This window comes from Mya arenaria, chromosome 3 (genome assembly GCF_026914265.1).
Source record: "Mya arenaria isolate MELC-2E11 chromosome 3, ASM2691426v1".
In the NCBI taxonomy this organism is placed as follows: domain Eukaryota; kingdom Metazoa; phylum Mollusca; class Bivalvia; order Myida; family Myidae; genus Mya; species Mya arenaria.
Window position 1 is genome coordinate 92,826,250 of NC_069124.1, and position 26,613 is coordinate 92,852,862.

Consider the following 26,613-nt stretch of genomic DNA (forward strand, 5'->3'; position numbering starts at 1 on the left):
GCTTTAATGCTTATAATCATGGGGTTGTTGACTTGAAACTCAGTTATATTTATAAATTATCCAAATAATTGTTTTCAAGTAAAACTTCACTAATTAAGGTCGTCAAAAATCCTCTGTCTGTATAGTCAATCAGCAATGCCAGATGTTTCCATAGTGGTAGCCTAGTTTCACGATTCTTTAGCTTATTACTTGGTTTGGGGAAATATCATCATCCGTTAAACTGTAAAAATTGTAGCAGAAGTTGTAGTGGTAGTAGTGGTATTATATGAAGTGGTAGTAGTAGAAGTAGAAGCGGAGGAGGTGGTGGTGGTGGTGGTGGAAGGTATGCCACATTTCAAAAATTGTAGCAATACCCCGCTTGGGATTTTCGAATAAGTCGATACATTGCCCCCAATTGACTTCAGAAATGCTTTAGCACTAATATCCCCGTCTTCAAAGGAAGTCCAAAGGTTTTGCAGCTTCACGTCTAAATCTCTGTACACTGTCCAGTTATGGTGAACAAAGATGTGCTCAAACATAATCTGTATTTGGCGTCCGACTGTTTCGGTATCACGCTGCAGCAAAAGCACAAAAACGTAGAACTGCAAATTGCTGCTGCTGGTCCATCGGTAATTTCTTCATGAACTGATGATAGTTGTTTAATCACGGATAGAAATACTTTTTTATACTCCTTAGTTATTTATGTAATTGAATTAAAAACTATAACATGACAAGTGAGTATACAAACGAAATGATAATAATAATAAGCAAAATAATTAATTTGCAAAACCATTTATACTTGTAGTGAATATTCAAACGAAATAAGGTAATTCAAGAATGTAGGACAATAATAAACGACATGAATACAACAAAATAAATATTTTCTGCATATGGTCCGCACACAAAACATTCAATCGAAGCTGTCTCAATTTCATTTGTATTTTATGTAAAGTTATATATTATGATACATTTGTATGCAGAAAAAATGCTTAAATAATAAGTACGCAACTTAACACTCTGACTTATTGGATTATCAAAATATTATTTGGAAGCTTTATTTGCAGATATATGATATCTGAAAAAAGAAAATAAACTTACATTCATTTTACATATGCAACAAATATTGTACCTACTAGGCACTGTTCCTGGTGTTTTTTTGCCACATGATAAACATGTCCCTTCTTTTTGTATACAAGACGGGGACACTTAATGCACAAATCGTCGTTCATTGTTTCATCAAATACATTTTTACAGCTGATAAGATATTTAAACAAATAATATTTTTATATAAACACTCACAAATATAGTCATTCAGGAAGTTGATACGCGGCGGGTGTACTCACGAACATTTTTATAATCTAACGTATATCGTTATTGGGGCCACAATGCAAAATATAACAATAACAACAACTAAATATTGAATCTGCAAAATTTTCATAAAATAAAACGACTGAGAGTTTAGTTATGTAAAGGCGCTATTTCAACCTTATATTTCGTTTGAGAAATTCATCTTCAAAAAACTTGAAGGCAAGTACTCTTCAAAGTATATATATTGCCGTTATATCTACGGTTTAAATCAAATCCAAAACATCAATTTTCGAACGTAAATATTGCAATCTGAGATCTGATCTTTTGTCTGCAGTCTAATATCACCGGTTTTCAGACATTAACGCAAGAATTGGCTCATTTCCAGACAAAATAATAATACGTTGTCGAATAAGTCAGTCTGTGAGGATGCAGCTTTAAGCAAATGGTGTTAATGTTTGTTGTTGTTTTCTCTTTCTCTGTTGCGTTTGGTTGTCGTTACACTATGGAAACATACTTCTATATCTTCCGATTGTATGTCTTTCCAAAAAATCTATTTTAAGAACGCAACGCTGTGAATATTTCCTAGCAAACAATTCAACATTGGAGAGTGGTCCACGAACTCGTCAAAGATGATTCTACACAAATTATCATCTTAGATTGAGGAATAAGAAATCTTGTATCTTCTCATTCCCGGCAACGGTTTCACATGATTATGTAAAGGGCTCCCAGAATACCAATTAGCGTGGTATTTAGCAAATTTATTTGCACAAAGAATTTTAGAAACGAAGTAGAACTGGCATGGACGGTCGAGATGCTGACTGCAACTAATTTCCGCTCTCTATTCTAAATTATCTCTTAAACCCGATGTCAAAATATCTCAAATTCGAATCAGAACGAAATAGCGTGCAGATAATTGTGAGTACAATAGTTGCTTGAATGGATATGTCACTACAGTTTTGGTGGAATAGAGCTAATGCGATCCAAAATGATCGTTTCCTTGGTATATCGTTTTCCATGAAACATGGAGTAATCGCAGTGAATTCAAGAACATATCACTTAACGAAACTGATCCATTACTTTATGTATACTTATGAAGCTCTCAAGATGACAAAAAAAAAGATTGTTAAACATACCGAGTTTTTTTATATATAGTGTGAATGCACTGTGCTGTATGTTGAGTTTTGTGCTGTTCTTCCATGTTTCTTGTTTGTGATTGTTTGTTTGTGTGATCTATGTCTTTGTGTTAACCCTGTGCCATTAAACGGGGTGTTTTTTTTGCTGCTGAGCTTGTTTCTGTAGTATTTCGCATAAATACTGTTATTCAAATCGATATAAACTAACTTCGGTTTATTTCAACTATTTTATTAAAGTTTCTCTGCCCTTTTGACCTAAACTCAGATGTAAATACGCAAAGATTATTAAGTGCTCCATTGTTTTTGCCGCAATTCATAAAAAAAATCTCGTAGCATGCTTTCACCTGTCAAAATGGCGTTATTCAATCAAGAACATAAGTACACTTTTTCTGTATTTGTGCATTTAGCCTTCTGCAGATAAATGAAAACAAATGCAAGCACAAAAAGTGACGCCCTGAAAACCTGTTTACAGACACTTCTTTCAGGCAAGCCATTCATACTGAATGGGAAATTAACTGCATGACTAGTTGATATTTTGTCATTCAATTGGCGCTTTCATTGAAAGAGTCTCTCCAGCAATTCCGGGATCCTTTCTTACGAAGGTAGTTGCCAACTACTCGCAGGCGCGGGGTCCTAAAACGAGGCCGCCCGTTCCCCGTGCTTCAGCGGTATGATGCCGGTCGCCATGACCACGCTCACTACAACTCTCCTACAAGCACTCTCTTAATTTTTAACATGGGAAAAACAGTTTTGGTTTTATGACTTGAACCATCATCACAAATAGAGACATTAAATATTAGAATAAAAGAAAGTTGTGCCTTACATTCCACGCCAAAGGACCTCCGGTTACAGACTACTAACGACCATGGCTGGACCACTAGAACTGAAAAGTCCGTTTGATAAAATCTTTCAATTTGTCAAAATGTTTTCTCAATGATAGATTGTCGACCTTCATAGATGCCATTTCGAATTCTCAATGGTGCCTGAATATGGATGCATTCATAACCATTATATTATGCAGTTTTAGCTAGTGGGTAACTAGCTTCATCATTTTAGAAAGTAACCTCTGAATATCAACATCTAATATTTATGCTCACTTTTATTAAATTAAGTAGACTTAATTTCCAAAAACCATCTCATATATCCAACTGTTCCGCCGCTGTGCACTTTAAGGACGTTAACAGATAATTGCCTTTATGACAACCATTCATTGTTTGATTTTACATGAACGTACTATTTGCTCCGATCCCTTGTGGAAGGACTCTCTGACAGATACTTAACTTTATGTTGACGTGATTGTTGTCTCCTGAGTATGTATAAAAAATAATATAACCTTGAATTTTGTGTAAACACCAAATGTACGATATAACAACACCATTATACCCTTTGTGCTACTTTATACGAGATGTAACTTACTTGCTGCCGCTTAACTTTATCAACATTCACATGTACGCCCCGGGATTACCAAGACGGAAGATGGACTGTAGTTTTCGGAGGGTGGCCTTGGGGTCAGGGCGGTCAGGGGCCTCTACCATAAGCTGGCTCTGCCTCACAGGAGACCCTGCCTTGCATTGGGTATGCATGGGGAAACTACATGGGGATTTATAGTTTTCTAGCGTATAATTAGGAACGAATATTCAACACTCTTCTGGTCGTTTTACAGGGGAAATTTTGTCTCTACTTCGACTAAAGAGATACATGTTGCTTTTGTGATGGTTGTCTGTCTTTCAGCCTGTCCCACCGTATTTCACAAACTCTTGTGCCGCACATATCCCCGAATGCATATTATCCAGAGTGATGAAGCATTACTGGAATATTAAATACCAAGTGAAGTTGTGCACCTGGGTGTGTGTAATGCTGTACGAGTTACGGCCCTTGACCTTTATACAAAATAGCCTTTAAAAACAGTATGTCGCGCGTATCTCTAAAAGTATATTTGCCAGAGTGATGAAATTTCAAAGAAATGTTCAACAGTAATGTGACGATTTGCACCTGGGTTTTTGTATTGCTACAACTTATAAATGCAGAGTAATGGCCCTTGACTTTTGAAAATATTGGATATAGAGCACTTACGTCGCGCAAAAGCCCCAACAAGTATCATAGCCAGAATCATGAAACCTTACAGGATTATGAGTTAGGGCTGCACTTGGTGAGAGATTAGTTATTGCCCACATGCACAACCACACGCACACGACGCACACACACGCACACACGCACGCACATACACATACATTTATATAATAAAATGTTATGGCTTTTTGTGTCTTTTAATAATTGTTAGCGTTAATTTCAGTTTTTACATTTTTGTTGTTGGCTTCGTTACTTTCCTTTTTTCAACGCTATTTGAACTTGTATATTATGTTTTAGTTTGGAAACATCATATACGCCTTTAAGGGTAGATTTTTATTATTACACTTGGTTGAGTTTATATAAATACTCATTAGAACAATAAGGAAGTTGCATAAGTAATAAGTTAACTATGACCTCAAATGCATCGACTTTTGTTATTGTAATCCATATATCTTTTAACCCGAACAGCCTTTTAAGGGACTGTACACAAGATTGGCACCAAAAAAAGTTTTTGTATGTAACGAATCTCAGGAAAATTATTTAATAACATGTTTTATTCTTTGATATCATAATTGTAAAAAAAAAATGTAAAAAAATCGAGTCGGAGACCGGGTTTGAACCGGTTTCTAGTGTTGCATCCACTGTGCTACGAAGGCTTACCCTACACAGTTGGAATATTTAAGCTATATACCTAACCTGGTCATATCACATGATAATATCGACTAACCAATCACGCATAAGGAATGAATTCTATTAGGTAGACATACCTAGTAATCTTTTTAATGGAAAAATACGAAAAAACTGCGAAATATTAATTAATTGTTAACGATGTGGTAATTTAGTTAGTAAGATTCAATGCCTTGTACAAATCGAGACCAAGTTTATGTCAGTTTTCGACAATTTTCTTTTTTTCACTATTTCATCATACGGAGTACAGCCCCTTTAAAGAGTCAAGTAAAACTGCCTAATTGTAAGATTTAGTCCATCCATTTCATAATTTTGGTACAATATATTTGTTTTTATATTTTCTAGCTTACCATCTCAAAGGAATTTGAAAATGGCTCTTATAATCCTTTTAACAATTTATTTGCTAGGATTTGATAAAATTGTAAATGGGTATTTTAATTTTGGTAACAGTATCCGTTTTCACAACTGTTACTTTATGTATAAACGTTAATTTTCTATGTTTCCACTGTTTAAGTGTTTTATGAACATCATCCATCTTTTTGATGGTGTTTTTGTCAATTGTTTGTTGTATATTGTTGTAGAAGGTAATACCTAATGCTTTTGCACATAGTGATGTCTGTATAAATGATTAAGATTTGCAAGAAAAGATTTTCTAATGATAAGATTCGAAGTTTTTTCTGAACTTCATTAAAATAAGTACCATCATCAGCGAAAAGTGTTTGTTTCTTTCCGCATTATCTACATTTATTCCCTTCACATCCGGATTTCGCTTAATATAGCTTGACAGTATTTGTAGCCAAAGGATACGTAAAATTGAAAAAAGTGGAGAAAAGCCTTGTCAAAATCCTTATCAATTTTGGATGATTCCGAATAATGTCTATTATTTAAAATGATACTTTGTATATCGCTTAAGAATTGAGACCTTAGTCCATTGAACGAGTTAGTCCATTGAACGATATCGGTGCCAAATTTCACCGTTTTAAGACTATCGTATATATAAGAGGAATGTTAATCAGCATGCTAAGTTATACATCTCGTGTTTTGTTTTTGATTTTGCCCAGCAGATTTATGGCCCTTTCAAAAATTGAAATTATGCATAAAGAGCATGGAATGTGATAAACTTTCACAAAAATGTTAGAATGTATGTGATGTTAGCGAATATCAAGGTCAATGTTACTGAGACTAAAATAGACAAGAAGGTTTTGACTTCGTTTCTGAGTTTAAATTTAACTATTGTGATATGTTATGTAGGTAAATTTCTAGCGAGAAAGTGTGGTATAGGGCTTTTATGCCCTTTGTGATAATATATAATTTATATCAGGTAGTTTTAATGTCAAATTCATCAACTATGCACGGAATTATTACCCTTGCCTTTGTCTTGATTCAGTTTTCAAATATTCACATTCTTAATTTAGTTATACCTTGTGCAGTGTACTGAATTTGCGCAGGTCTTATTATAAAATTATTAATTATTAATAGTTTACCATTTTTGTTCTTTTGCTTAGCTTGCGATATGGGACTGTATGTTTTTAAATCAGGCAAACAGCAGTTGAAGAAATAAGTTGACGTTATTTGTAGTTTTTGATGCCTCACATATTTTAAGTTTGTTTAATCTTGTTTCAAAGATGAAATGCAATATTGTTTACATCCGGGAATTACCCTTTTTACCTATAAAAAATAATTCGTGTTTGTTAGCAGTATTTCCACAGCATTGATGTCGTCGCTGTCATTGTGCCATGACTAAAACAAGGATCGTTATTCTTTAGAAAATGTTTCGTTTATTTACTATTAAAAGTTGAATTACGTTTACATTTTTAAAGTAATTATTATAAATATATATGGACTGCAATAATACCCATTCTAAATCGTGTATCCTGCCTGTTTTAGGCGCGAAATTCATTTCAAACATGAGTTGTTTAGTTTAAACAGAATAAAAGGAGAACGTTTACATTACTTTGCATGATCGAAGAAAGGTTGAGTAGTAATTTGTGACATTGATATTTGAAATAGATATTGGATGTTACAACAATCTGTTAAACAGATTTCTGACTGATTGGCTTAGGCAAAATCCTTGGTCTTAATTGAAACAATTTAAATACAGCTTTACATAGTGATCATTTTATGTCTTCTATTTGAATTTTCCAGAAAGTGCTGATGCGGATTCTGACCCAAATGAAAGTCACAGTTGTCGAAGATAGATTAATATAACAGTTGATTCTTTAGCTAGCCTCAGTCTGCATATGCATGCAATATAACTTTTAAACTAACGTAGTCAAAAAAGCAAAACGTATTCGTAATAAAACACCATGGACAGATCTTATTAAACATTCACTTCTTATATAGGACCTGCACCAAAGTCTACATATTGTGGACAGAACGATCTACATAATAAATCAAACCACATTTGCATTTAACAGTTTGTTATGATTACATAGTTTGAGCGTAAATCTTGAAAATAAATTCGCGTGACTGTGTCTAAAGTTGCAAAGGTCCCAACGTTTTTAATGGAGTACGACAACCGGATATCCTTGGAGGGGCGGCGCGCCCTCGCGAAAATGGATGTTGGTGGCTCTATGTCCAAGCAAAAGGTGAGCCACCCTTGAAACCCACTGCGGATTATTTCACGCTATGCCCCACATAGAACACATTTCAAAAGTATAACAGACAGCTTAAAAAGAAATATACAATATGGCCATGAACCTATCACATTCAGTATGCTATATCTCCATCTTATTCATTAAATATTCTAGTGTGTTGTTACATTTAAAAGAAGAAAAAAAGACGTTTAAACATGCATTTAACATGTTTTTAAATATAACAAATGTACCAGTTATTGAATGAATGTAGCTTGGTCCTTTTTAATAGGGAAATACGTGTAAATAATGTTAAATTCTAGTATACACGAAACTAGTAATGAACTATATCGTAATCTGAGTCTGGATTATTATCAAGGATGTTAAGTCTGTAATCGCATTTAATAAATGAGCATCTTTGCAGGGAAGGTTAATTAATAAATATCTACGGAGATTGCACTGTTTTTTTATTATTTTGTCATGCTGTTCTTAGATAACTACCATTCTGCAGAAACATGTTTACCTAATGGTTGTACCGCCGATGGAACAGTAAAAAGACTCACAGGGGTGAGGTGAAGGTATCTCTTGCTTGAAACACCGTCATCATGACTGCGGAGTAAGCTATCGCGCTTGTCTGGAGTCCAGGTTTGGTCGGTAGCAGACTGTAGGCAGTAGTCCTTTGGTAGGCACATGGCTTCGTCAACGATGACATATCCACCTTTGTGACAATCTCATCACACGGAAACATTAATAAACATACGTAGTTTTTTTATATAGTATATATGCACTGTGTTGTTTTGTGGAGTTTTTTTGCTGTTGTTCCATGTTTCTTGTTTGTGATTTTTTGTTTTTGTTTTCTTTGTCTTTGGCGTTTACCCTGTGCCATTAAACGGGATTTATGTTTTTACTTTTGGCTACTGAGCTTGTTTCTGTAGTTTTTCACTTAAGTATTGATTCCTATTTTAGTCCATTGCTTTAGTTAATCCAATGTTAACGCTAATAAGGATGCATCTAGGAGGGCTATGGTGAGCGTTGCCATGGTGACCGGCAGTAGATTGCGTCCGCCCAGTGCAGATACTCAAATAGAAGGATAAAAACAGTAGTAAGAGTATTTGGCAATTGAAATATACAAAACGAATCCTGTTATTATTATGATTGCATTATATCAGCCGCTTTCAAGTTCTATTGAATGTTTGCAAATATATGAAGCATGTAATATTTATCTAGAGCTAGGGATCGATTCCAGGTATACGTACAGCGATTTTGTTTTAATATTAGACCAGTTGCATTCTGTGATATTTCATTAAGTGAATATATAAAGGTCTACAATTGGAAAATGAAGGTTTTTCTCCTTAATATATGTACATGGAAAATGAATACGTACTCTTAAATAAGTTAAATAAAATATCATAACAGTTTTCATTACAGAATAGGCTCACAAAGTACCAAATTTGCGCCCGATTGACATCTAGAAAATATTTCTTGTTCACTTGTATCACTTACGAGTGGAAGGCGCTATGCAACACCGCTCCAAAAACCAACGATATCATGGGAACAGTTATTTTGGAAGATTTTTGTACTTTTCCACCACAAACGTAGTGATAATTCAACCCACGTAACTATTTTTCTCACAATTATATTTATGGCATTTCGGTGTTATCCCCATTCGAACCTTTTTGACATCGGAATGTAGATATAATTGAATATATTGTGAGAGGAAATTTAATCAATTGCACAAAGCATCTCGACCGGCTGACGATAGCTTTATTTCGTTTGGAACATACGTCTGTGCACCTAATTAGTAAAATACCAGGCAAATAAACATTCAAGGAGCCCATATACACATTTCGTGAGCCGATTGTCGGAAATGAAATGTTCAAATCTATTTCATTCCTCAATCTAAGATACTAGTGTGTACAGAATCTTGAATGAATTCGTGGAACACTTTCCAATTTTGGATTTAAGTGCACATCTTTAGTGCTTTTCGCACACATACAAATGACGGTTCTTGTTCATGGGGACGTCTTTTTTAAATTGATGAGGCTAAGCAGAACGAACAGCCCATATACCGCCTTTGAGCTGTTGGTGATACGAAAGTTCACTGGAACCCGAGTCTACTTAGGGCTTCCAGTAGTTAGCATTGCAATAATAATATGCAAAAAAGAATCCAAGAAAATAGTGACGCTTAGCAGATTTGAACTGAGACCGAACCATCCGCACGTGCATCACTTGTCCAGGCAGATTAACCACTGAGCCATATGTGCACACTGTTATTAATGTGACATACAGTCCACACCACAAAGCATTGTCGCCATCTAAGTATATACCAGCACAGGCCAACCGTTTTATAAAACGTCAGATTCAAATAGCCTTGATGGATAAATTCAAATGCAAGGGTAAGAAACGTTTATGACGTCACCCCAACAACAAAAACCTGGTGTTTTGAGTACTGTTTTTGAATAATTCGGTCATCTTGATATCAATAGTGACCGGAATACGCATGCTATACAAATTGAAATACCGTCGTCTACGGTGATTGTATTATCTTTTAGGTACAAATCTGGCACATGTATACAGTATTTGGTCTCTGTGGCTTAGATATGCATGCAGAGTCCATTTATCTTGTCTTCAAACTCATGGAGACGAAAACCAGTTCATGTTCTTGCAAGCATGTTATTGCATACATAACATTTGCTTACCGATGGGCAACATTTTAAATAATGCCAATATATCAGTACAATACTGTTATGTATTTTATTTCCGTCCGTCCGAACGTCTATAATCCAATGAAAAACTTGTGTCACTTTCAAAACCTTTTCCGACCAATAACTGATTGGCAAGGACCTCGAACTTTAGGCCTTATTTATTTTGAGGTCACTGTGAATAATCGATGAATAATAGAGCCTATAAACCTTATAACCTAGTATGCAGTTTGAACACTACCAGCGGATGGCCACTTTTCATAATGGATAATATGATTTCAATATGTTGACTGACTCCGATTCTTTTGGCTGTGACTTAATATTCTTCAAATATTTTACGTTTTCAAATCATTTGGAAGGAAAGAACGGCATACACAAGTCGCTTTTATTTTTAATAATGTTTTTCTTTATTTGTTCCCAGTTTTAGTACAATGATGCTTTTTATTATGAAACTCTATGATCACACAGTTTTAAACCTTTTATTTTATAAGGCAGACTGTGTGTGATGTTTTTGGTTTCTAACGATGACTGCATCGTATCTTTGAAAAATATTTGCATTAGGTGCTCTGAATTGTTTCCCTCCGACTGCAGATAGAGTTGGGATCTCTAATCATTGAAGTACTTGGGGTTTACCTTTTCGTTTTTTATTATTATTTGTTTTATTGATAAGTTTCCTCAAGTTAATGCATACTTTGATAAAATTTACCTTTTGCGTTTTATCTTTATTAAGAATTGTTGGGATAAGAGTGAGGTTTGCGCACATAAACTGGTTAAAACCCCTAGTAAATTTACATTTTACTGACCGTTCCAAGGCGGTAACTATCAATTCTTGATAAACATACCAATTATTTATATAAATACATAGTATTTATGCACTGTGCTGTTTGTGAAGTTTTGTGCTGTTCTATGTTTCTTGTTTGTGAATTTGTGTTCTATGTCTTTGGCGTTTGCCCAATGCAACTAAACCGGGTTTATGTTTAAACTTTTTGTTACTGAGCATGTTTCTGTGGCTTTTTGCATATATATTTTAATATTGTGAACATGATGAATTATACACTGACAGCTGCAGAGTAGAGCCCAGTAGTTGAACCAGTAGTTGAACAAAATGAACTCTGTTGGGCGGCACAAGGCAAGGGTTCAAAAGACAATTAACTAGAGATACAAACATATAAACACTACATACACGATTACAAACACCACAAGAAGACCTACACTTTCATCGGAATAGCTTTACTGATAAATGACAGGATAACCATCTTGGAACTGTCAATGTAACACTAGTTCACTGGAATACTGTGTGTTTAAGTACACTGGGGCTAAAATTAGTTTGTATGCGATTAAATCAACTCTTGTCCCAACATTTATCAATAAATTTCAAAATTGAATATATAAGCATCATCAGAGCAAGCATCAACTTGAAAACTTGAGGCCACTTACCTACATCATTCACGTAAAGGTTATTCAGTGGTTGTGTTTTTGTTTCTTCCTTATCTTTAGCAATAAGGTTTTTTTACATACCATTTTTATATGCAATGTTTTTAATAAAGACTTGAATTCTCATAAAAATATCTCTTACAATATGTAAAGTATGCATAAACCTATATATTTAATAATGCCCTACAATCGCTTTTCAACTCGATCTTGGAGTGACTTATCATCTACATGTATAAACTTTGCTTTTTAATGTAAGCGATCAATGTTTTCACACTGTATGGAAGATCGTCATGAAAATATATTCTATACTGACGGCTACTTGTGCGTATAAGCCTCAATACAAAATGTCGAACAAGGTCTTTTGGTGGCATTTGTCATTTTTCTGTGACAGCTCTGATGTAGTATATGCTCCAGGGTTATAAAATTCAGGCTTAAATCCGAAATTAAGATTCAGAGGTTTAAACCTTAGACATTTATACAGTAAAAGATTGTGTTTTGCTGGACAATTGGATCAAACACAGTAGGAAGTGGATTAAAATGAATATAAATGACTTTAGAAACTATTTAAAAAGGGGCTTTAAGGCCCTTTTACCGGCCTCGGGAATGAATCCCTCAGCTATATAACCGCAGCTACATTAGGATTAACAACTATCTGCTCTTAGAACCCCAATACAGTGAATAATGTATAATGCTCATATCAATAATCTTATTTACGTCATGTTGAGGTTTCCTTTGGTAATCCACATTTTTATAGTAAAGTTAATTTCTTTCATTTTCCACTGAGCATTTCCATTTGTTGAGATAACAGTCTCTTGGGTAATATTATTTTTCACAGCGTCCAATTTTTCTAATTCAATTTATTTCCCATATTTGAATAATTAAAAAAATGCACATTTAACCACTTATGGTTTTACGATTGGATATTTTTAAGTCTTTGTTTATTGTTATTAGTGTATGACTTAAATGTGGCATTTTGATAGTGAAGTCAAGTCCCAATATTACGAAAATACATCTCAATCTCAACTCATTTTACCAAATAAAAGCATACTATTGTTCGAAATCTTGCATGTTTTAATACTTTTTGAAAACGTATTTTCTCATAGAATGTGTAATTGAAAGATATTGACAATATTTCAAAGAAAACTTATTCTAGAGCAAAAAATATACTTGAGTTATTGATAAAAGGCAATGAATTATACTCGAGTACATAATTGGCTGTAGAATATTTTTCCAATTGATCTAGACCAAGGGTTTCAATCAACATATTCAATGATAGAATGCGGTTTAAAAATGTGTAAAAGCATAAAAAATCAATAAATTTTGATGAAATATGGTTAAATAAGTTGAAATTGAGTTTGAGATATGACTTTAGTATTTTCGTGATTTTGGTCTAGGCTTTTGGCTTCAATTTTGATTACTTACTATTATCCACATAATTTGATGATATAACATAATAATTAAAAAATAATATTGATATAAAATTGAATATAACAAAATCTACTCTAAAGATTAATAATGCTTTATTTTAAGAAATATAGCTCCATATTGAATTGTGGGTGGTAACTGGTGAAAATTGGCTAACTAGGTCCACTATTAGAAAACTGTCAGCATTCGTGAGAACACAAATTTTAAGTGTTGTCAAAATGTTATCTCAAATGAAAGATATACGACTATCGTGGTTGCAATTTTGTTTCCTCAACGGTGCATTAAACTGAATGCATTTGTATTCATTGAATTATGCAGTTTTAGCTAGTGAGAAATGAGCTAAAACATTTAAAAAAAGTATCAGCATTACATATTTATGCTCAATTTTATCAATTTAAGGTAACTTAATATTCAACAAAGCATCCTGTATTTCAAATGATTCCACTGTCTTTTAATATATTTGGTACATGACTGAAGTTCTGTATGCATTCGTACTAAAAACGTTTCCAGAATTTGCTGCTAAGGCGACCATTCTTTGTTTTTTACATGAACGCATCATTTCCACAGATCCTAAATGGAAAGGCTCTCTGACTGATAATTATCTTTACAATGACATGATTGCCGACCAATTAGAAACGGAACTCATACCTTTGTTCAAGGTATTGTCTCTAAAACAACAGCGTACTGTATAATTTGATAATCTATTCGCAATGTTCTTGCTAAGTTCTTTCTAACTAGTCTTTATTGTTTCAGCTTTGAAAAAACAAAACAAGTACAACGTTAAGTGTTTCGGTCTGGAACCAAACAATCTGTTTGATGCCTACATCCCTGAAGGAAAATCTTTCGGCGACTTTCCGTGTTAGGAGAGTATTAAACAATTGGTTTGTTGCTTGTCGTTTATCCACGAGGACAGATCCTGAAATAGAAGGATACAGTAGTGAAGGTATTTGATAATTGAAAGATACCAATAGAATCATGTGATTATTATGGTTTTATTATATCAGCCGCACTCAAGTTCTATTGCATTTTGGCAAATATATGAAGCACGAATTATTGATCACAGAGACTTGAATGTATGATGCAGATCCCAACAGCTGCCCCTGGTTACTTTTAATAGTTGCCTGTGGCCTCGGCTGGGTAAAATCAGTCTTGATACTATAAATGAAAAAATACAACATTTTATGGGCTGCTTATCACGTCATGGGACACAATGCAACTATTAATCATGATTTGTCGACGATATTTCAACATTCTATAAAATCTAAAAATCCACTAGGGTTATATAATTGACAAGGTAGGAATCTCTCCAAAACACACTTCGTCATAAAAACGGTAAACGTCCAGTTCAAACATGAATTTTAGAGCTAATATACCAATCCTAAGCATATCACTGCTCACTGCGCAAAGAATAACCATCTTTACATCGCAATAACACAACAATCTTAGCGGTTATTCCAAATTGTAGCAGGAATCAGATTACAAATATACACAATATCGCCGAAATTTCGCCATCCACAGGTCTTTTCGACTAATTATACTGCTGTTATGAGCGCCTGAAATGATCCCGACAATATGATGATACCATCGGGATCATTCAGGAGCTCATAACAGCATTATAATTAGTCGAAAAGATTGATTGATTTAGAGGTAGGAATTAATTGTTGAAATCAATCAATTTGGGAATGGATCGATTCATGGTACAAATATAGCGATTTAGCTTAATTTCTATCATCCTGACAACTGTATATATGTACCAGATGTATAAGACCAATTTTGTTCCATGAAATTTCATTGAAGTAAATTCTGAAGTGAAAACAAAAACATCTACAATGGGAAAATGAAGGTATTTCCCCTGAACATATGAATATGGAAAGAAATGCGTACTCTTAAATCGTTGATATATCATATCATTTTGAATACAGAATAGGGTCACGAAATGCCTAATATGCTCTCGATTGACATCTAGACTACTTTCATGTAAACCATGTACTTTCATCAGACACGCGAGGAAGGCGCTATGCAACACTGCTTCCAAAACCAGGGGTACCAAGGGAATGGTCATTTTGGAACGTATTTGTACTTTTCCATAAATAGGTAGTGATAATTCAACCCACGTAATTATTTTTCTCACAATTATATTCATCGCATTCGATGTAATTCCCATTCGAACCTTTTTGACATCGGAATGTAGAAATAATTGAATATATTGAGAGAGGAAATTTGATCGATTGCACTAAGCATCTCGACCGGCTGACGTTAGCTCTATTTCGTTTGGAACATACGTCTGTGCACCTAATAAGTCAAATGCCAAGCAAATATACATTCAATGAGCCCTTCTACACATTACGTGAGTCAATTGCCAGAAATTCCTCAATTTAAGATGACAGTTTGTACAAAATCTTGGATGAATTCGTGGACCTTTTTCAAATTTTGGAATCTGGTTGTCACTGTAATGTTATGAGCATAGAAGCTCCGCCTCTATACGCAAATTAGTAACCGCCCTGCTAAGGCACCAAGGTGGAACCCCTAGAAGTATCAGAGAGGCAGTAGGATTCAGACTATTGATGTACTCACATGTTATACACTTGTAGAATAAATGTAGTAAATATTTAAGTGTCTTTATTACATACCTACATTTAAACACAACAATGGCGACGAGGATAAAAGTGTAAAACACATGAAAAGCGGATTAACTGTGTAAAAAAACAACTGTGCTGTGTAATTAATTAGTAGGACTGATTATTTACCAAAAAATGGCTCAAGGATTGCCAGTATTCCCATCATTCAATGTCACTGAAACAGCAGTGGACAGTCGCTGGAAAAAGTGGTTAGGTCGACTAGAAATCATGCTAGTTGGTATGGATGTCAAAGACGCTAAACGCAAAAGAGCGTCTTTTGCACTACCTTGGTGAAGATGCGTATGACATTTTTACAACACTTCCAGACGTCGAGGAAACGTTTGACGCTGCCAAGCAAGCACTTACCAAGTATTTTGCACCCAAGAAAAGTATTGAGTTCGAAGTGTACAAGTTTCGACAGGCAAAGCAAGAACCTCACGAAAACTTGGACAGTTTCCACACACGACTCAGAAAGCTTGGAGAACACTGCGAGTTTGCAAATACAGACAAGGAAATTAAGTCACAAATCATACAAGGCAACAAGACTAAGGCGCAAAGCGCTCAGATCAGAAATATCTTTAGACGAAATAATCAAAGAAGCGCGATCTCTAGAACTATCTGACAAAAACGCAAGCGAGTTAGAACAATCAGCCAACCACAACAACAGTTACAACACCTGTGCAATCAGGCAAAAGCGAAAACCAAACCATCGTCAACAACGACAGTCTACCAACACTTACCGTCAGTCACAACAGAAAACACGAAGCTGCAGAAACTGTGGTAAGGAGTATCCGCACATGAATGGCCAATGTCCCGCTGCCGGCAAAATATGTAATTTTTGCAAGAAAATATATCATTTTGAGATTGTTTGTCGTTCAAAGCACAAACAGTCAAAGCCAGTGCATACATTGGGTACCGATAATTGTTCAGACAGTGAAATATCGGACAATGATAAAAGCAGTAACGAATTTGCATTTGGACTTGCAATAAATTCAAACAAGCCAGACATATCCTGCAAGCGACCTACAATCAAAGTCAAAGTCGAAGGTCATGCCCTAAAAATGCTCGTAGACACAGGGTCATCGATAAATGTCATTGATGAAAAAAAATACAACGCCATGAAACCGAAGCCAAAATTAAACAAAACGGATACGAAAGTATACGCATACAGTTCAATTGAAGCTGTCAAAATTATGGGCCAGTTTCAAGCAATGATAGAAACCAAAGACAAGTTTACGACAGCCATGATATACGTTACGAAAGGAAACAGTGGCAATCTGTTATCATACTCTACATCAGTGTCACTGCAAGTCGTTCCAGAAATATATTCAATGACAAGCAAAAGTGAAATATGCGATAAATTCCCGAAGGTATTCACAGGAATTGGGAAATTGAAAGACACAAAAATTGAGTTATTTGTAGACAATACAGTTCAACCCGTTGTGCAACCACATAGAATAATACCATTTCACCTTTGAAAACAGGTGGAAATTGAACTCAAAAGGCTCGAAGACATGGATATAATCGAAAAGGTAGATGGACCAACAGACTCGGTATCACCGATTGTCGTAGCACCGAAACCGAAGAGCAAAAACAATGAAATACGTATCTGTGTAGACATGCGCCTCCTAACGAAGCCATTAAAAGGACTCGACACATTATACCGACAATAGACGATCTTATTGTGGACTTAAATGGTTCAAAAATATTCTCAAAATTGGATTTTAATCAGGGATACCATCAACTTGAAATCTCAAAGAAATCACGCAACATAACCACATTCACTACACATGTTGGTCTAAGACGTTACAAAAGACTAAACTTTGGATTAACATGTGCATCAGAAGTTTTCCAAAATGCAATACGGACCTCACTTTAAGGACTTGAAGGTGTACAAAACATCAGCGATGACATAATCGTGTATGGCAATTCGCAGGAGCAACACGACAGTAGACTGGCAGCCGCCCTACGACGTCTACAGGAAAAAGGCCTCACACAGAACAAACAGAAATGTGAATTCAACAAGAAAACGCTTGAATTCTTCGGCTATATATTCAGTGAAAACGGATTTTCTGCTGACAAGAAAAAGTGTGAAATAATCAAAAACACACCTGCTCCACAAAACGCATCAGAAGTACGAAGCTTCCTCGCAATGACAAACTATGTCTCCAGATTCATACCAAACTACTCCTCAACGACAGAACCTTTCCGAATGCTCGTGAAGAAAGATGTCAAATTCGTTTGGGAAGAAAGACAGCAAAATGCTTTTGATAAACTCAAATCGGATCTAAGCAGTGAAACTGTAATGACATATTTCGATCCAAAATTGACAACACAAATTGTTGCAGATGCAAGCCCCGTAGGCATAGCAGCAATCATGCTGCAAGGAGGGAAAGTAGTTAGCTATGCAAGCAAATCATTAACAGATACCGAGAAAAGGTACTCTCAGACCGAGAAAGGAAACTTAGCTATCGTATGGGCAATTGAACACTGGCATATATACCTCTTTGGAAACAAATTCACCGTCATAACAGACGCAAAGGCGCTTGAACACATATACAAAAACCCGAAGTCCAAGCCGCCAGCCAGACTGGAACGGTGGCGAATGAAAATGCAAGCCTATGATTTTGATGTCATATACAAGCCAGGTGAATCAAACATGTCAGACTACCTAAGTAGGCACCCTGATGTCACAAAGACGCAAGCAAGCAACGCAGGAAAATCGCAGAAGAATACCTGTCATTCATTACATACCATGACGTTCCAAAAGCGATGACGTTGCATGACATAATCAATGAGACAAGCAGTGACAACGACCTACAACAGGTGATGCAAAACGTCAGACAATCCTCGTGGAAATCAAATTACAAAACAAATACGGTACTAGATACACTTGCACGTGTGAAAAATGAACTGACAGTTGTGACGTTCAAAAACGGCGAAGTTCTCTTGCATGGAAATAGAATCGTGTTACCTAAACAGTTGCAACAGAAGGCTATTTCATTAGCACACGAAGGACACAGGAATAGTTAGGAAAAAACAACTATTGCGCGAAAAGGTGTACTTTCCAAAAATGGACAAAATGGTTGAGGACTTGTGTAACAGTTGTATTCCCTGTCTCGCAGCAACTGATAAAAACTCCAGGGAACCACTTCAAATGACTGAAATGCCAAAACAGGCATGGGATTCAGTGAGCATGGATTTCTGTGGACCATTTCCTGATCGAAAATATCTTCTTGTTCTGATTGATGACTTTTCAAGATTCCCAATTGTTGAAATAATAACATCTCTTAATGTAAAATCAGTTATTGAGAAGCTTGACAAAATATTCTCAGAATATGGAATACCTGAAGTACTGAGAACTGACAATGGACCGCCGATGAATAGTGCAGACTTTCAAAACTTTTCTAAACAATTTAGTTTTAAACACAGAAAAATAACCCCTATCTGGCCTCAAGCAAACGGAGAATGCGAGCGTTTCATGAAAACAATAGGAAAAGTAATTCGTGCAGCAAAAACTCAAAAAGCAGATTGGCACACAGACATGTATGCATTCATACTCAACTATAGAGCTACAAAACATGCGACTACAAAATACAGTCCAGCAGAACTATTATTTGGAAGACAGATTAGAATAAAATTACCATTTGCACCATCGAAACCTTCAAAGAAAAATGTGCAAGTCAAAGCTCGTGAAAATGACGCATATCAAAAAGCTAAAATGAAATCGTACGCGGACGCAAAACGGCATGCAAAGCCGGCAACATACTCTGTACTTGTCAAACAACACAAAACAAACAAGTTCTCCTTCAAGTCAATCACCCGCAATTCGTCCTTTTTCAAGCTGATAAGGCTACAAGACTCCGACAGCGAGGACGACTTCGACGACTTCTACCGTCCTGGCACTGTACGTACGGACGAACAAGAGCCTTCACAACCGAGACGTTCATCGCGAAATCAAAACCCCCCAGAACGTTTCAAGACTTTGTGAAAAAGTGATTTATTGTGAAAAGGGCATAATAATCCCTTTATGGATTTAGATTAATTTACCAATATGTTTGCGCATTCTTTGTGTGTTTAAGAAATGAAATATTTGTTTACTATGTTTATACTTGTGTACATATCATTTTAATTCAGGACATTTCGATGCTAGTACAAATTTCTTTATATGTGACCAGTCTAAATTTATTGAACAGACTCAACTTTCTATCGAAAACTGAGTTACCTGGAATTCTTTGGAATTTACAATCCTCCCAGAGACGTGCTATAAATCTCAGAAAACGACCAGTGTAATAACAAACAGACAATTTGTTTTCAAAAACTTTGTGGTGAATCAAACAATTAGTGCTCGCCGCTGCCATAAATCTGACACCGTTGGACATTAGCTCTATCTGACACTGGCCATAATGCCACAATTCGTAAACTGCCGGAACATTAACTACTCTCCTAATGAATTGACTATCATGCGGTTAAACAAATTGAATGATTGAAATTGTTTTAATATTAAACTAATCTTTGGCAGATGCTGAAAGTTTAAATCTGAGAAAAGATGGGATGTAATGTTGTGAGCATAGAAGCTCCGCCTCTATATGCAAATTAGTAACCGCCCTGCTAAGGCACCAAGGTGGAACCCCTAGAAGTATCAGAGAGGCAGTAGGATTCAGACTATTGATGTACTCACATGTTATACACTTGTAGAATAAATGTAATAAATATTTAAGTGTCTTTATTACATACCTACATTAAAACACAACAGTCACTAAACATTTAACTGACCCATGATGGAATTACATATCGTAGGTAAATAAATGAAATAAATAGTAAGCGCTTATACATTGATAGGGATTGGGGCATATACGTGCCAGGGCATATACGTGCCAGAGCATATTTTCCCAAATACTCATCAAAATTGCTAGTACATGTTGAGATTACCGCCTTTGAACGGTTAGTAAAAAACAAGTGTTCACTGGAACCCGAGACTATTTAGGGAATGGTAGGCATTGCAATAACCCCACAAGAATAATCGAACACTAACAGGATAGAAATAAGAATATTAGATTTTCCACAGAGGGTGACATATATTTTGGGTACAAATCTGGCGCATGTATACAGTATTTGGTCTCTGTGGCTTAAGTATGCATGAAGAATCCATTTATCTTGTCTTCCTACTCAGGGAGACAAAAACCAGTTCATGTTTTGACATAGTATGTTCATGCATACATAACAATTGGTCACCGATTGGCAGCAATTGAAATAATTCTTATATATGAGTACATAGCTTTTGTTCATGTTTCTGGCATTAAGCTTTCTAGGGAGCACCAAATAACGTTGAAATTAATCTGTATTCTATTTTAAGCACCCGTCCGTACCCACAATTTCCTAACTGTAACCTGTTGACGCTTTAGCTTTTGGGCCACAAATCTGGTATACATGTTGTTTTATGATTTGCAGATAAAACCTATTTATTTTGAAGTCGATGGATCTATCGTCATGGCCTTGGCGACATTGAGCTAAAAACTCATTTTTGGTCAATAGTTAAATAACATTCGGTCCCAGAGCCCTCGTGCTTGGAAGGCAGGGTCATGACCCGAAGATGAGCCCTATTGATTTAAAGATAAGTGGGTCAAAGTTCAATGTCGTGTTGACCTTGAACTGAAAAAACTTTTCAGACAAATAACACTCGTTTGTAGGGAACTTCGTAAGCAGGTTTGTTATGACCGATAGAGTAACTATGGATGTTTTGGCCAGTGGGTTAAAGTCGTGGTGACCTTGATCAGCAAACCCGTTTTCGGTAGAACACTCAGTCCTAGGGACCTCAAACATTAGGCAGGATGGTCATGACCAGTGGATGCACCCTTTTATGTTGAGGTCTGTTTGATTAACTGTTGAGCATACGGGCTTATTTATCTATATACGTTGAAAACTACGAGCGGATGACCACTATTGATTAAGGATACTAGGATTTCAATATTGTAAACATGATCAATTATACACAACAACTGCAGGGACAAGCCAAGTTGTTGAACAAAATGAACCCTGTTTGGTGGCACAAGGCAATGGCCGAAACGACAATTAACAAGAGACACAAACGCATAAACACTACATACACGAATAAAAATACCACAAACAAACCTGCACATTAATTAAAATAACTTTACTGCTAATTAACCGGATACCTGCCTTGGAACGGTCAACGTTACACGAGTTCACTGGAATACTGTGTGTTTAAGTATACTGGGGGCTTAAACTAGTTTGTATAAGAATGACTCCACTCTTGTCCAAACATTCATCAATAAATACAGGATTAAAAATATCATCCTCATCAGGGCAAGCATCAACTTCTAAACAATGAGGGCATTCACCTACATCATTCACGCAAAAGTTATTCAGTGCTTTTCGTTTTCTTTTAACCCTTTCTTTAACATGAACTTTATTTTTTATATCATTTTTGCATTTTTATGTTTTCAATAAAGACTTGAATCCTGGCAAAAATATCCATATATCATGTAAAGTATTCCCATTCCTACATGTTCAATCATGACCTACCACATTTGATAGTATAACCGATTCAATTTGACATACACTCAATCTCGCAGTGACTCATTTTCTACATGTATAGACTTTGCTTTTTTTCTAATGTACGCAATCAATGTTTTTAATCTGTATGGGAAGGTAGGGATTATTCAAATACTTCGATAATGAAGGCTTCTTTTGTGTATAAGGCTTAATACTAAATGTCGAACAAGGCCATTTGGTGACATTTGTCACATTTCTTTAACAGCTCTTATGTTTTATATTCTCAAGGGTTCTAAAATTCAGGGTTAATCCCGAAATCAAGATTCAGGGAATTCAACGTCAGACTTGTGTACAGTTGTAGATCGTGTTTTGCTGAGCAATCGTATCAAAGCTGTAGGAAATGGATTGAAATGAATATAAATGACTTTGGAAACAATTTAAAAAGGGGCCAAAGGACCTATTACATGCCTAGGGAATGAATCCCACAGCTATATACTCGCACCAATTTTTAGGATTGACAACTGTCAGCCCTTAGAACCCCTGTACAGTGTATGAAGCTCACACCAATACTTTAATTCTCTTGATTTGGAAGTTTCTTTTGATAATCTGTATTTTTATAATAAAATTAATTTAATTAAATGTTCACTGAACATTTCCATTTGTGTGGAAAGCAGTCTCTTGGGTAATATTATTTTCCACAGCGCAGATATGTCCTATTTTTCATATTTAATTTATTTCCCATGTTTGAATTATAAAAAAGCACATATAACCCCTTATGCTGAAACGATTAAGTATGTTTTAAATCTTTTGTTATTATTTTTTAATATTTATGACTTGAATGTGAAATTTTGTAAGTAAAGCCATATCTGTGGTGTTTTTTTTAAATATTGATTATTTATTATCATCAACAAAATTTGATGATAAAAAATATTTTAAGCTTAATATTGATATAAAGTTAAGTATTACAAAATAACAAAATTCACCCTAACGATACATAATGTTAAAATTTAAGAAATATATCTCCATATCGAATCGGGGGCTATGTGGGGAAAACTTGGCTAACTAGGTCAACTATTAGAAAACTGTCAGCATTCTTGAGAACACAAATTTTAAGTGTTGTCAAAATGTTTTCTCAAATGAAAGATATACGACTATCATGGTTGCAATTTTGTTTCCTCTACGGTGCATTAAACTGAATGCATTTATTTCCATTGTATTATGCAAGATCAGCTACTGAAAAATGAGCTAGAACATTTTTAAAAAGAAGATTCTAAATATCAACATTACATATTTATGCCCACTTTTATTAATTTAAGGTTACTTAATATTCAGCAAAGCATCCTGTATTTCATATGTTTCCACTGTCTTTAAATATTCGGTACATGACTGAAGTTCTGTATGCATTATTACTAAAGAGCGTTTCCAGAAATTTGCTGTTTAGGTGAACATTCTTTGTTTATTTCACCTGAAAGCATCATTTTTACAGATCCCATATGGAAGGACTCTCTGACAGATAATTATCTTTACATTGACGTAATTTGCGTCTCAATAGAAACGGAACTCATACCTTAGTTTAAGGTATTGTCTCTAAAACAACTGTTTACTGAATAATTTGATAACCTATCGGCAATGTTTATGCTAAGTACTTTCTAACTACTCTTTACTGTTCGAGCTTTGAGAAAAACAAAAAGAACGGTTAGTGTTTCGTAATGGAACTAGACAACCCGTTTTGATGCCTACTTTCCTGAATGAAAACACTTTCAAGGCTTTCCATGTCAGAAGAGTATGAAACCATTGTTTTGTTGCTAGTTGTTTTAAACCGCATTCGTTAAGAATTCGTTGTTTGGAAATTAAATTAAATTAAACCTCAAGGGTATTGTTTATGTTATAGAGATTTATCAGTGAAGTAAAAATGATATTTAACTTTTTCAACATTTTGATACATTGCGCTGTTTTTGAATTTAGGCCAGCTCTCAGTGCACAGGGCTGGGACACAAAGTCATTGACGTTGAAAAGCTCAAATTAACTTTCATCCTTTTTTGGTATATGATAAGAATAATTCTATTTTTTTGTGTAAGATCGCAAAATAATCTCCGTTTATAAATAAAATTCACTCGTAGGTATGACACTCGTGAAATATTGCTTTTGGTGCCCACTTGGTGAAATATATTACGATCTTACACTGAAAAAAAAAACAGTTATCATCTGTGCTTTAAAATTTTAACCACTGGTAAAGTAAATGTATATGCTGTCCAAAAAACTTACTATATCGATACCGCAGGGTACTGATTTAAATCAGATTGTTTCTTTGATAATGATAATATAGATAATATAATTAAAAATACTTGTGGCATATATTACACCTTGATATGCACTGTATTTGCGTCCCTATATCAGACTCATGTGCCACAAAGAAATTGACGGATGATTTATATAAAATGTTTTACTCTTGGTTTACCTCAAATTAATTGTATTGTCATGCTAATTTGTCAAACGTTTGAACTTAAAACATATCAAATAAACGATATTACCATAATTTTTGTCAAAGGTGGTTGTCGAGCTCTACGCCAATTGTAAGATATAACAACTTCATTATCTCTATTGCTACTTGATATATATATGACGTGTTGCCGACCTACCGTATCAGCATTTTCATGAACGGTCCCGAGTTTGCCAAGATAAAAGATGGACGGACGTTCTCGGAGAGTGGCCTCGAAGTCAGGCTGGTCACGGCTCTTTACCATAGGGGAACCCTGACTTGCATTGGGTATGCATGAACAATTACACCTCATGGTTTATGTAAAGTTTCTTAAACGCATAATAGGAACGAATAATTACACATTTCTCTTGTTGTATTTGTTTTTCTCCTGTTTTCGACTGATACATTCACGTTTATCATGTCAATATTGTGCTAATTAAGTCTCGTCTTCGGCTGATAGGATATATGTTGCTGATGTCATTGTTGGTTGTTTGTCTATCACATAAACAGGAATGTTAAGTAGCATGTGGAATTGTTTTCTTTGTTGTTGTGCGTTACCACTAAAGTGCATTATGAGAACCAGAATCATGAAACTTTTCAGGAATGTTGATCAGTATGCCATAGAGACGGCGAGGGGCTGTAATCGGCGAGAGAAGACTTATGGCACTTGACTTAAATTTGCATATAATGCATGCAATCTTGCGTAACCCCTATCTCAACAGGACCATGAGCCAGCGTCATGAATATTGAAATGAAATTAACCTGCATGTGGAATTATGTATCTCGTGGTTTGTTTGTAACTGTGCGCAGCAGATTTATGTCCCTTAATATAATTTAAATTAGGCATATAGATCATGGAATTAAGTATGACGACTTTCTAATACATATTTGAGTTATAGTCATTAGCATTCACAGATATGTCAGTATGCAAGTTGTGTTCAACATGGGTCAAGGTCAAGGTCTCATACTTTGTTCACATTGAACCAGTATAATATGTAGACTGCAATAAAACAGTCTTACCGATTTTAAATGGTGAATTTTGCCTGTTTAAGGCGCAAAACACAAATATCGATCTTGAATTTACCACGAGGAAATCATTTAAACGGATCGTTGGATGAACGCACATGATTTAATGAGTTTGACAGTGTGAATGTAGATCGTGAAAACGAATAATTTGTGACTTTGATATTTGAAATAGTATTTGAAAATGTAAAAGTAGTAACCAGCCGTACGTGAACAATGATTATACTAGTATATATGTAAGCACTTATAGTAAATTCCTCAATAATCGACCTTCGTTCAAACGAAAATGTCGAACAAAAGAAAGATGCATAACAAGGTCAAGAGTATTTTCAAGGTACCTGTCCCATTCAAACAAAATCAAATAAATAAGGCAAGCAAGTTTAACTAGAAAACAATGAATTATTTCATCAGTAAATGTAAATAAATGAATGCACAAACATTAAGAACCATGCATAGCACTGACCATTAATCTTACTGGCAGTATCTTATTAAAAGTGAATTTGTTTAAATCTTAAACACCTGAAATAGACGCAGTTTACGAGTTTGTTTTAAGTTCTTGTTGTGTAAAAGGATAATATATATATATATAACCCCTGGTTTAACAAGCAATGATGTAATGTTAAACTCCCCTTTTACCGCAAGTGAAATAAAAAAAAAGATAATGAA

The 26,613-nt window shown here is 35.1% G+C and overlaps 1 protein-coding gene across 1 annotated transcript; it reads left to right on the forward strand.

The window, feature by feature from the left end:
* The first annotated feature begins 16,064 nt into the window (after window positions 1-16,064).
* Window positions 16,065-19,920, forward strand: LOC128226444 (uncharacterized protein K02A2.6-like). Its single transcript, XM_052936318.1, has 6 exons — window positions 16,065-16,167; window positions 16,256-16,465; window positions 16,618-16,709; window positions 17,414-17,534; window positions 17,810-18,604; window positions 19,055-19,920. The coding sequence occupies exons 1-6, from the start codon at window positions 16,065-16,067 to the stop codon at window positions 19,918-19,920; spliced, it is 2,187 nt and encodes a 728-aa protein (XP_052792278.1).
* Window positions 19,921-26,613: the final 6,693 nt, after the last annotated feature.